The 13,057-nt window shown below is 49.4% G+C and overlaps 1 protein-coding gene across 1 annotated transcript; it reads right to left on the bottom strand.

Moving 5' to 3' along the window:
- Positions 1-1,512: 1,512 nt before the first annotated feature.
- Positions 1,513-11,925, bottom strand: LOC138368574 (uncharacterized). The gene is made up of 7 exons (XM_069331101.1): positions 11,580-11,925; positions 11,124-11,276; positions 5,800-6,373; positions 3,758-4,309; positions 3,362-3,605; positions 2,373-2,723; positions 1,513-1,824 (listed from the first exon to the last, which is right to left on the bottom strand). Exons 1-7 carry the CDS (start codon positions 11,923-11,925, stop codon positions 1,513-1,515), a joined length of 2,532 nt encoding a protein of 843 aa, XP_069187202.1.
- Between the last annotated feature and the right edge of the window lie 1,132 nt (positions 11,926-13,057).

Genomic DNA, 13,057 nt, shown 5'->3' with positions numbered 1-13,057 from the left:
CATTATGCTCAATTAGTATTAAGCTTGTCATTTAAGTTTATCATGCCCGAAACGCTTTGCGTAATAGTGGCTTTAGGCATTGTATGTACTAGCTATACCTATAAGTCAAACAATCCTTGTAAATATTTATTGTATGTATGTACCTTACCTAAATAAAATTGTATTGTATTGTATACACTGGACCCTATACTCATCTGTGGGTGGCAATGGACGCCATACACATCCAGTGGGTGTTATTGGACCCCATACCCATCCTGTGGGTGGTTGTGAGCCCCATACCCATCCTGTCGGTGGTAGTGGACGCCATACACATCCAGTGGATGGTATTGGATTCCATACCCTTCCTGTGGGTGGAAGTGATCCCCAAGTTTGCAGTAGTTTACCCCATAAACATTCCAACATAACATCGTTTTCTGTTAGCATTCCTACAAAACATTCTTTAAAGATTTTTAAAGCGCAAACTATGGTATATAATATTGATTGGGGAAGCACTGTTATTCTATGTAATTATTTATAGTGCTTATTATAATTTACTAAGAACAACTAATATTTCTTAAAACAAAACTACGAGCCTTCAATAGGATATAACTGATCTGTAATATTCTAAGAGCATGGACAATAGTAGGTAAATTCCACAACCCATGTGGGATCTGAAAACTACAATTTTCCTTATAATTGAACCAATCACGACTATTCTGTTATCTACGTTGATGGACGGGTACTGTGAGACGTAAATTGGTACGTGAGCAAGAGTTTGGGCCTTGGTAAAAAAGGTAACTGGAAATATATCACATATGTACTAAATCACATTCAACATATTGACTTCAAGCATTAAGTCATATATGTGCTGTCTTGTGTGAGAACGGGTTGACTTCCAATAGTTTAGCTGCCCTTGTTTCCTCACCTCCATGCGGTTCTCTGTTCCCTCAGTCTATCCTTCTGTGATTGAAATCCCCATGATGAGCAGATGTGATCGACTTCTACAGGCAGCAGAGGCTGCCCTCTCAATTAACGTGTTAACTGCCATGTTTTTCTGTCATACTCTTGCCCTGGGTCATCTGTCATTTGGTGGTGGGTTATATATCACTGCTACTCTACTCTTGGTCCTCCCATCGTCATGGTGCTTGTTATGTAGTCGCTGAACCTCTCTCAGCAGCCAGGATAACCATCTCCTTGAAACTCCATTCCTTTCTCATCAGTAGGGCTATTCTGCCTCCTCCCATTCTTTCCTTCTCTTCCTTTCCTTATTACAGGGTAGTCCTGAGGAATTACAGCATTCATTATGATTCCTGCGAGTATTGTTTCTGTGAGTTCAATTACATCAGGTTTCACTTTTTGTGCTCTTTCCCTAAGTTCACTTGCCTTGCTTGTAATTCCATCTATGTTCGAGCACATTATCCTGAAGCTCTCTGTTGGAGACGAAGCTAGCTGGTGTTGGAGACGAAGCTCACTGCTGGTGGAGACGAAGCTCACTGCTGGTGGAGACAAAGCTCGCTGGTGGTGGAGACGAAGCTAGCTGCTGGTGGAGATGAAGCTCACTGTTGGTGGAGACGAAGCTCCTGCTGGTGGAGACGAAGCTAGCTGCTGGTGGAGACGAAGCTCGCTGCTGGTGGAGACGAAGCTCGCTGCTGGTGAAGATGAAGCTCTCTGCTGGTGGAGACAAAGCTCTGCTGGTGGAGACGAAGCTAGCTGCTGGTGGAGACGAAGCTCGCTGCTGGTGGAGACGAAGCTCGCTGCTGGTGGAGACGAAGCTCGTTTCTTTTGCAGACGAAGCGAGCTGCTGGTGGAGCCGAAGCTAGCTGCTGGTGGAGACGAAACGCGCTGCTGGTGGAGACAAAACTAGCTGCTGTTGGAGATGAAGCTCACTGCTGGTGGAGACGAAGCTCTCTGCTAGTGGACACGAATCTAGCTGCTGGTGGAGACAAAGCTCGCTGCTGGTGGAGACGAAGCTCCCTGCTGGTGGAGACGAAGCTCGCTGCTAGTGGAGACGAAGCTAGCTGCTGGTGAAGCCGAAGCTAGCTGCTAGTGGAGACGAAGCTAGCTGCTGGTGGAGACGAAACTAGCTGCTAGTGGAGACGAAGCTAGCTGCTGGTGGAGACGAAGCTCACTGCTGGTGGAGACGAAGCTCGCTGCTGGTGGAGACGAAGCTCTCTGCTGGTGGAGACGAAGCTAGCTGCTGGTAGAGACCAATCTAGCTGTTGGTGGAGACGAAGCTCACTGCTGGTGGAGACGAAGCTCGCTGCTAGTGGAGACGAAGCTAGCTGCTGGTGAAGCCGAAGCTAGCTGCTAGTGGAGACGAAGCTAGCTGCTGGTGGAGACGAAACTAGCTGCTAGTGGAGACGAAGCTAGCTGCTGGTGGAGACGAAGCTCACTGCTGGTGGAGACGAAGTTCGCTGCTGGTGGAGACGAAGCTCTCTGCTGGTGGAGACGAAGCTAGCTGCTGGTAGAGACCAAGCTAGCTGTTGGTGGAGACGAAGCTCACTGCTGGTGGAGACGAAGCTCGCTGCTAGTGGAGACGAAGCTAGCTGCTGGTGAAGCCGAAGCTCTCTGCTGGTGGAGACGAAGCTCTCTGCTGGTGGAGACGAAGCTAGCTGCTGGTAGAGACGAAGGTCGCTGTTGGTGGAGACGAAGCTCTCTGCTGGTGGAGACGAAGCTCGCTGCTGGTGGAGACGAAGCTCTCTGCTGGTGGAGACGAAGCTAGCTGCTGGTAGAGACGAAGCTCGCTGCTGGTGGAGACGAATCTAGCTGCTGGTAGAGATGAAGCTCTCTGCTGGTAGAGACGAAGCTCTCTGCTGGTGGAGACGAAGCTAGCTGCTGGTGGAGACCAAGCTAGCTGTTGGTGGAGACGAAGCTCTCTGCTGGTAGAGACGAAGCTAGCTGCTGGTGGAGACGAAGCTCACTGCTGGTGGAGACGAAGCTCGCTGCTGGTGGAGACGAAGCTCACTGCTGGTGGAGACGAAGCTAGCTGCTGGTGGTGACGAAGCTCACTGCTGGTGGAGACGAAGCTCTCTGCTGGTGGAGACGAAGCTCGCTGCTGGTGGAGACGAAGCTCGCTGCTGGTGGAGACGAAGCTCGCTGCTGGTGGAGACGAAGCTCGCTGCTGGTGGAGACGAAGCTCACTGCTGGTGGAGACGAAGCTCGCTGCTGGTGGAGACGAAGCACTCTGCTGGTGGAGACGAAGCTAACTGCTGGTGGAGACGAAGCTCTCTGCTGGTGGAGACGAAGCTCTCTGCTGGTGGAGACGAAGCTAGCTGCTGGTGGAGACGAAGCTCACTGCTGGTGGAGACGATCTAGCTGCTGGTGGAGACGAAGCTCGCTGCTAGTGGAGACGAAGCTAGCTGCTGCTGCAGACGAAGCTCACTGCTGGTGAAGCCGAAGCTCGCTGCTGGTGGAGATGAAGCTCACTGCTGGTGGAGACGAAGCTCGCTGCTGGTGGAGACGAAGCTAGCTGCTGGTGGAGACGAAGCTCGCTACTGGTTGAGATGAAGCTCTCTGCTGGTGGAGACGAAGCTAGCTGCTGGTGATGACGAAGCTCACTGCTGGTGGAGACGAAGCTCTCTGCTGGTGGAGACGAAGCTCGCTGCTGGTGGAGACGAAGCTCGCTGCTGGTGGAGACGAAGCTCGCTGCTGGTGGAGACGAAGCTCGCTGCTGGTGGAGACGAAGCTCACTGCTGGTGGAGACGAAGCTCGCTGCTGGTGGAGACGAAGCTCTCTGCTGGTGAAGCCGAAGCTCGCTGCTGGTGGAGATGAAGCTCACTGCTGGTGGAGACGAAGCTCGCTGCTGGTGGAGACGAAGCTCTCTGCTGGTGGAGACGAAGCTAGCTGCTGGTGGAGACGAAGCTCGCTACTGGTTGAGATGAAGCTCTCTGCTGGTGGAGGCGAAGCTAGCGGCTGGTGGAGGCGAAGCTCGCTGCTGGTGGAGACGAAGCTCTCTGCTGGTGGAGACGAAGCTAGCTGCTGGTGGAGATGAAGCTCTCTGCTGGTAGAGACGAAGCTCTCTGCTGGAGGAGACGAAGCTCGCTGCTGGTGGAGACGAAGCTCGCTGCTGGTGGAGACGAAGCTCTCTGCTGGAGGAGACGAAGCTAGCTGCTGGTGGAGACGAAGCTCTCTGCTGGTGGAGACGAAGCTAGCTGCTGGTGGAGACGAATCTAGCTGCTGGTAGAGACGAAGCTCTCTGCTGGTGGAGACGAAGCTCGCTGCTGGTGGAGACGAAGCTCGCTGCTGGTGGAGATGAAGCTCTCTGCTGGTGGAGGCGAAGCTAGCTGCTGGTGGAGACGAAGCTCGCTGCTGGTGGAGACGAAGCTCGCTGCTGGTGGAGATGAAGCTCTCTGCTGGTGGAGGCGTAGTTAGCTGCTGGTAGAGACGAAGCTAGCTGCTGGTGGAGACGAATCAAGCTGCTGGTGGAGACGAATCAAGCTGCTGGTGGAAAGCTCGCTGCTGGTGGAAACGAAGCTCGCTGCTGGTGGAGACGAAGCTCTCTGCTGGTGGAGACGAAAATCGCTGCTGGTGCAGACGAAGCTAGCTGCTGGTGGAAACGAAGCTAGCTGGTGGTGGAAACGAAGCTCGCTGCTGGTGGAGACGAAGCTCGCTGCTGGTGGAGACGAAGCTAGCTGCTGGTGGAGACGAAGCTCGCTGCTGGTGGAAACGAAGCACGCTGCTGGTGGAGACGAAGCTCGCTGCTGGTGGAGACGAAGCTCGCTGCTGGTGGAGACGAATCAAGCTGCTGGTGGAGACGAAGCACGCTGCTGGTGGAAACGAAGCTCGCTGCTGGTGAAGCCGAAGCTCGCTGCTGGTGGAGATGAAGCTCACTGCTGGTGGAGACGAAGCTCGCTGCTGGTGGAGACGAAGCTAGCTGCTGGTGGAGATGAAGCTCTCTGCTGGTGGAGACGAAGCTAGCTGCTGGTGGAGACGAAGCTCGCTACTGGTGGAGATGAAGCTCTCTGCTGGTGGAGGCGAAGCTAGCGGCTGGTGGAGGCGAAGCTCGCTGCTGGTGGAGACGAAGCTCTCTGCTGGTGGAGACGAAGCTTGCTGCTGGTGGAGACGAAGCACGCTGCTGGTGGAAACGAAGCACGCTGCTGGTGGAAACGAAGCTCGCTGCTGGTGGAGACGAAGCTAGCTGCTGGTGGAAACGAAGCTAGCTGCTGGTGGAAACGAAGCTCGCTGCTGGTGGAGACGAAGCTCGCTGCTGGTGGAGACGAAGCTAGCTGCTGGTGGAAATGAAGCTAGCTGCTGGTGGAAACGAAGCTCGCTGCTGGTGGAGACGAAGCTCTCTGCTGGTAGAGACGAAAATCGCTGCTGGTGGAGACGAAGCTCGCTGCTGGTGGAGACGAAGCTTGCTGCTGGTGGAGACGAATCAAGCTGCTGGTGGAGACGAAGCTCTCTGCTGGTGGAAACGAAGCACGCTGCTGGTGGAGACGAAGCTCGCTGCTGGTGGAGACGAAGCTCGCTGCTGGTGGAGACGAATCAAGCTGCTGGTGGAGACGAAGCTCGCTGCTGGTGGAAACGAAGCACGCTGCTGGTGAAGCCGAAGCTCGCTGCTGGTGGAGACGAAGCTCGCTGCTGGTGGAGACGAAGCTCGCTGCTGGTGGATACGAATCAAGCTGCTGGTGGAGACGAAGCTCGCTGCTGGTGGAAACGAAGCACGCTGCTGGTGGAGACGAAGCTCGCTGCTGGTGGAGACGAAGCTCGCTGCTGGTGGAGACGAATCAAGCTGCTGGTGGAGACGAAGCACGCTGCTGGTGGAAACGAAGCTCGCTGCTGGTGAAGCCGAAGCTCGCTGCTGGTGGAGATGAAGCTCACTGCTGGTGGAGACGAAGCTCGCTGCTGGTGGAGACGAAGCTCTCTGCTGGTGGAGACGAAGCTAGCTGCTGGTGGAGACGAAGCTCGCTACTGGTTGAGATGAAGCTCTCTGCTGGTGGAGGCGAAGCTAGCGGCTGGTGGAGGCGAAGCTCGCTGCTGGTGGAGACGAAGCTCTCTGCTGGTGGAGACGAAGCTAGCTGCTGGTGGAGATGAAGCTCTCTGCTGGTAGAGACGAAGCTCTCTGCTGGAGGAGACGAAGCTCGCTGCTGGTGGAGACGAAGCTCGCTGCTGGTGGAGACGAAGCTCTCTGCTGGAGGAGACGAAGCTAGCTGCTGGTGGAGACGAAGCTCTCTGCTGGTGGAGACGAAGCTAGCTGCTGGTGGAGACGAATCTAGCTGCTGGTAGAGACGAAGCTCTCTGCTGGTGGAGACGAAGCTCGCTGCTGGTGGAGACGAAGCTCGCTGCTGGTGGAGATGAAGCTCTCTGCTGGTGAAGGCGAAACTAGCTGCTGGTGGAGACGAAGCTCGCTGCTGGTGGAGACGAAGGTCGCTGCTGGTGGAGATGAAGCTCTCTGCTGGTGGAGGCGTAGTTAGCTGCTGGTAGAGACGAAGCTAGCTGCTGGTGGAGACGAATCAAGCTGCTGGTGGAGACGAATCAAGCTGCTGGTGGAAAGCTCGCTGCTGGTGGAAACGAAGCTCGCTGCTGGTGGAGACGAAGCTCTCTGCTGGTGGAGACGAAAATCGCTGCTGGTGCAGACGAAGCTAGCTGCTGGTGGAAACGAAGCTAGCTGGTGGTGGAAACGAAGCTCGCTGCTGGTGGAGACGAAGCTCGCTGCTGGTGGAGACGAAGCTAGCTGCTGGTGGAGACGAAGCTCGCTGCTGGTGGAAACGAAGCACGCTGCTGGTGGAGACGAAGCTCGCTGCTGGTGGAGACGAAGCTCGCTGCTGGTGGAGACGAATCAAGCTGCTGGTGGAGACGAAGCACGCTGCTGGTGGAAACGAAGCTCGCTGCTGGTGAAGCCGAAGCTCGCTGCTGGTGGAGATGAAGCTCACTGCTGGTGGAGACGAAGCTCGCTGCTGGTGGAGACGAAGCTAGCTGCTGGTGGAGATGAAGCTCTCTGCTGGTGGAGACGAAGCTAGCTGCTGGTGGAGACGAAGCTCGCTACTGGTGGAGATGAAGCTCTCTGCTGGTGGAGGCGAAGCTAGCGGCTGGTGGAGGCGAAGCTCGCTGCTGGTGGAGACGAAGCTCTCTGCTGGTGGAGACGAAGCTTGCTGCTGGTGGAGACGAAGCACGCTGCTGGTGGAAACGAAGCACGCTGCTGGTGGAAACGAAGCTCGCTGCTGGTGGAGACGAAGCTAGCTGCTGGTGGAAACGAAGCTAGCTGCTGGTGGAAATGAAGCTAGCTGCTGGTGGAAACGAAGCTCGCTGCTGGTGGAGACGAAGCTCTCTGCTGGTAGAGACGAAAATCGCTGCTGGTGGAGACGAAGCTCGCTGCTGGTGGAGACGAAGCTTGCTGCTGGTGGAGACGAATCAAGCTGCTGGTGGAGACGAAGCTCTCTGCTGGTGGAAACGAAGCACGCTGCTGGTGGAGACGAAGCTCGCTGCTGGTGGAGACGAAGCTCGCTGCTGGTGGAGACGAATCAAGCTGCTGGTGGAGACGAAGCTCGCTGCTGGTGGAAACGAAGCACGCTGCTGGTGAAGCCGAAGCTCGCTGCTGGTGGAGACGAAGCTCGCTGCTGGTGGAGACGAAGCTCGCTGCTGGTGGAGACGAAGCAAGCTGCTGGTGGAGACGAAGCTCGCTGCTGGTGGAAACGAAGCACGCTGCTGGTGGAGACGAAGCTCGCTGCTGGTGGAGACGAAGCTCGCTGCTGGTGGAGACGAATCAAGCTGCTGGTGGAGACGAAGCACGCTGCTGGTGGAAACGAAGCTCGCTGCTGGTGAAGCCGAAGCTCTCTGCTGGTGGAGATGAAGCTCACTGCTGGTGGAGACGAAGCTCGCTGCTGGTGGAGACGAAGCTAGCTGCTGGTGGAGATGAAGCTCTCTGCTGGTGGAGACGAAGCTAGCTGCTGGTGGAGACGAAGCTCGCTACTGGTGGAGATGAAGCTCTCTGCTGGTGGAGGCGAAGCTAGCGGCTGGTGGAGGCGAAGCTCGCTGCTGGTGGAGACGAAGCTCTCTGCTGGTGGAGACGAAGCTTGCTGCTGGTGGAGACGAAGCTCGCTGCTGGTGGAGACGAAGCTCACTGCTGGTGGAGACGAAGCTCGCTGCTGGTGGAGACGAAGCTCACTGCTGGTGGAGACGAAGCTCGCTGCTGCCGTTCCGGATGGTTTACCCAGCGACACATGCGAAGGTATAACATGATTGCTGTGCACAATTCATATTGACAGTTCGGCTGGTGGAAAAATATGAGAGTGATCAGATGGGCGTGTCCGCAAGTGTGTTTTTTTGCACACAACACGTGTGGTCACAACAACCATAAAATCATATGCAAGATATTCAGTATTTAATTTCACGTATGTGTGTTAGCTCAATATTCACGCACGTGTGTGCATACTCACCTAGTTGGGCATGTTATGTAGTTATGGAGGTTGAGCTTTGGCTCTTTGGTTCCGCGTTTCAAATACAAATTTTTATTCAGGTAAAGTACATACGTACAAGGTCAGATACAAAAGTTGATGGATTTATAGATAGAGCTAGTACATGCAATGCATAAAGCCACTATTACGCAAAGCGTTTTGGGCAGGAAAACACTAACACTAAAACTTAATAGTAATTGAGATTAAAGTATAAATTGTGTTGAGAAAAAATAAGAAAAAAATGGAAAAATGGGGGGGGGGGGAGGAACATGACAAAAAAAGCAAAAATACAATTTGGTCAACAAAACAGCATTTTTTAAAATAGAAGACATGGGTTGACATTTTGGGGGTGAGGTAGGTTACATAGTAACCTACCTCACCCCCAAAATGTCAGGTAGGTAGTACTTAGTTTTTATCATAAACTGGTTAGGAGAGGTAGAGTCTAACATAATTGTGAAGGTCATTCCACATTCGAGGTCCCTTGGTTTGTAAAGCATTTCTAGTTTGACTAAGTCGTACTCTTGGAATATCAAATAGGTATTTGATATTCTGATCTTTTTTTTTATAGTGGGATCTGTTACAACCTTCTAGGAAGCTTTTAAGGTCAGGATTGACATTACAGTTCAGCGTTTTATATATATAAAATACACATGAGGGGATGTGCAGGGACCTAATATCTAACATATTCAGAGATTTAAGTAAGGGTACCGAGTGATGTCTGGGGCCAGAGTGAGATATTATCCTAATAGCAGCTTTGTGTTGAGTAATTAGAGGACGTAAATGATTTTGGGTAGTAGAACCCCAAGCACAAATACCATAGTTGAGATAAGGATAGATGAGAGAATAATAGAGTGTCACCAGGGCAGAGCGAAGCACGTAATATCTGATCTTAGAAAGAATGCCAACAGTTTTGAAACTTTTTTGATATATTTAGAATGTGTCCCTGGAAATTCAGCTTGCGGTCAATGAGAACGCCAAGGAATTTGCCATCTACTTTGTTACAAATATGGGTATTGTTAATCCTGAGATTTATTTGATTTGAGGATTTATTGCCAAACAAAATATAGAAAGTTTTGTCAATATTTAGGGTGAGTTTGTTGGCAGTTAGCCAGTGATGGACTTTATTTAGCTCAGTATTCACTGTGACATTTAGAGCAAGGGGGTCAGGACTGGATTAAATGAAGGTCGTGTCGTCAGCAAATTGAATTGGTTTGAGATGTTGGGAGGCATTTGGAAGGTCATTAATGTAGATGAGAAAGAGGAGAGGGCCAAGTATGCTGCCCTGGGGAACACCAATGTTGATGAGTAGGGTGCGAGAAATTGAATTATTCACAGAAACATACTGGAGCCTGTCAGTAAGGTAAGACTTAATGTACTACAAGGAGTGACCTCTGACTCCATAATGTTGTAATTTAAGAAGAAGGTTTTGGTGGTTAACAGTGTCGAAAGCCTTACGCAGGCCTACAAATAACCCAACTGGAACTCATTTTTATCAAGAGCTGTATGTATTAAGGTAATCATACTAATAAGTGCATCGTTAGTGCTTTTTTGGGTCTGAAGCCATATTGACAAGAGCTAAGTATACTGAGTTTGGCTAGATAAGAGTAAAGCTGCTTATAGATTAGTTTTTCAAATATTTTTGACAAGTTTGGCAGAATTGATATAGGTCTGAAATTGTTAACATCAGTGGGATCACTACATTTATGTAAGGGGTTACTCTCGCTATTTTTAGAATATCTGGAAAGGTTAGGAGTTCAAGTGACTTGTTGAAGAGCTATGCAATGGCAGGAGCTAAAAATCTGGAGTTTTTTTTTTTTTGTAAATAAGAGTTGGTATCTCCTCACGGGCACTAGACTTGGTTTTAAGGGAAAGGATTATGTCATAATTATAGCTTAGTTGTGAACCTATAATTAGTATGAACTTAAGAAAACAAAATGAGCTCAATAATTAATTACAATAAATGATGTATAAATCAAATTACAATTAAATATAAAAAATAAAAAATAAAAAATAACAGGGTAAAATTATATTTATGAGCAAGATTTTACTAAGACACTGAGGTAAATGCGTACATTATATACTAAGTCTGCTATAATTAGATAATTATTATAGCAGCACTTATATTATTATAGCAGCACATTACACAACAATAAATGCAAGTATACAAAAAAAATGGAACAATTAGAAGTAGAATAAAGAACACTAGATAGCCATGAAGGAAACACAAGTTTGGTGGAGAAAACAAAAAATCAGTAGAGACTGTCAAGATGAAAAAAAAAAATTTGACAACGATAATTGTAAAGTAAAGTAATCTTTAAGATAATTAATTTTATTTATCTTAGTTTTTAATCTATAATTATTATGAACTTAGTTAAGAAAACAAAATGAGATCAATAATTAATTTCAATAAATTACATAAATCAGTACATTTAAATTAAATATTAAAAAGAATAGGGTAAAAATTAGATTTAAGAGTAAAATTTTACAATGATACTGAGGTAGATGCTTGCATAAGTGCATAGAGACTTGATTGATTACTTAAGAACTTATAAGTATGAGAGAACATTAGGTAAATGGTAAGGCAGTGACAATACCTTGGACAAGGTTAGATTAAGTTAGGTTAGGCTCAGGCACTCAAAGAGTTATTTTCAGTATTGGCATTGGTCGGGTTCAGGTCTTCAGATATACCACAATCACTAAAGAAGGCCAGTAGTTGTTGGTCACACTTTATTTCATATCTTTTTCCTGCACTTTCCTTCTTTACAATGACCGTTCCATTCCTAGTGTAGCACTGCTTGATAAGACCAGGGTTTAGTTTGCGAATTTTACGCAGTCTGAAGAGGAGGGATCCACGCTGCTTTGTAAGGCATTCATTGATATAGAAGTTGGTTTTTTGCTTAGCAGCTGATTGTATGAGGTCAAACTTAACAGAGGAATTTGCAAGTTTGATGAGCATTCTCCTACTGCTACAGGAACTGTTTTTATCTATCCTGACAGCTGATTTGATTTCAACATTGACTTTGATCTTTGAATTAATTAGGTTGTGGGCTATGTTACAACAATTCTCACCTTGTTGTTCATCAGGTAGATCAGTAGAGCTAATTATCAGGTAGTCATGAAGTTGTTGCTGCTCTAGGTCATCTTCGGAAGCCGCCTGGTGAGTCTGAAGGAGATTGATCTGTTTTTCCAGCTTTTGAAGAAATTCACTTTGAGCTGAGTGGGTCTCATCGGCCTGAATCTTATGTATTTGAACCATTGCGTCATCTGCAACAGCTTGTAAGTTGAGAAATTCTTGGTTGTTGTTCGTCGACGATTCAAGGAAGCGGTCTATGGTTTGCTGTTGTTGGGTGACTGTGGCTTGAAGGGCCGAAATAGCTTCAGATTGCAGGAGCACAAGGTTGTGCAGTTTTTGCAGCCATGGGTTACTTCTCAGAGGTTTGAAGTTAGAACAGAGAACCATAGATTGAATGAATTCTAAAGCTTGAGATTTGAGTTGAGTTGGAGGCGGGGAGTGGCAGAGAGGAGGGGGAGCGGATGCTGTGTTTACCAACATCGGCGTGGATTGCAGCGTTGCAAGCGTTCCATTCAGATCTCTAGAAGTTATGGATAAAGAGCGAGAGGCACCCCTACCTTGCTTGTTGCTATGTTTGGGTATGTTTTCGACGATAGATTATTGGTAATGTTTCCAGAGGTAGATACTTGGAGAATTGTAGTGGGGTTATGCGTATAGTGAACGTTTGGCAGAAGGGTCGTCGATAGGCAGGCGAAGATTGGTTAATTTTGGTTGATTACTGTTGAGGTTCGCCGTGAGTTATGGCATATTAAGTCTCCATGCACTTAACTCATGCTGGGCAGCAGTTAGGCCATGCAATGTTGAGTGGGGACAAAATTAACACGAATTTTCTGCACCGGCACCGGCACCGGCACCGGCCGGTGCCGGTGCCACCCGCCAGCGTTTCCCGCCAAACTGTTTAACATGGGTATGCGAACAAACGGACACAGCTGGAAACTGAGTACCCAAATGAACCACAGGGACGTCAGAAAGAACTTTTTCAGTATCAGAGTAGTTGACAAGTGAAATGCATCAGGCAGTTATGTGGTGGAGGCTGACTCCATACATAGTTTCAAATGCAGATATGATAGAGCCAAGTAGGCTCAGGAATCTGTACATCAGTTGATTGACAGTTGAGAGGTGGGACTAAAGAGCCAGAGCTCAATCCCCGCAAGCACAACTAGTGAGTACAACTAGGTACTCACACACACACATGGCGTGTGTGTAGGTGACCTTGACAAACTGAATGCATGGTCCAACAAATGGCTACTAAAGTTCAACCTGGGTAAACACAAGGTAATGAAACCAGGCGGTGGAAACAAAAGGTCAGACACAGGATAGCGAATGGGAGATGAAGTCCTTCGGACATGAAACGGACAGAGATCGAGGAGTTGATATCACACCAATCCTGTCTCCTGAAGCTCACATAAAAAGTATAATATCTGCGGTGTATGCGAGGCTGGCTCGCATACACCGCAATTTGTTCACCAGTTGATTGACATTTGAGAGGCGGGACAAAAGAGCCAGAGCTCAACTCCCGCAAGCACAACTAGGTGAGTACAACTAGGTTAGTACACGGTCAGTTGTGACCTGACCGCCTCCCGGGTCAAACGTGACCAATCCTGCTCTAAGA

The sequence above is a fragment of the Procambarus clarkii genome, chromosome 25 (genome assembly GCF_040958095.1).
Source record: "Procambarus clarkii isolate CNS0578487 chromosome 25, FALCON_Pclarkii_2.0, whole genome shotgun sequence".
Taxonomy (NCBI): domain Eukaryota; kingdom Metazoa; phylum Arthropoda; class Malacostraca; order Decapoda; family Cambaridae; genus Procambarus; species Procambarus clarkii.
This window is presented reverse-complemented; position numbering and strand designations above follow the sequence as displayed.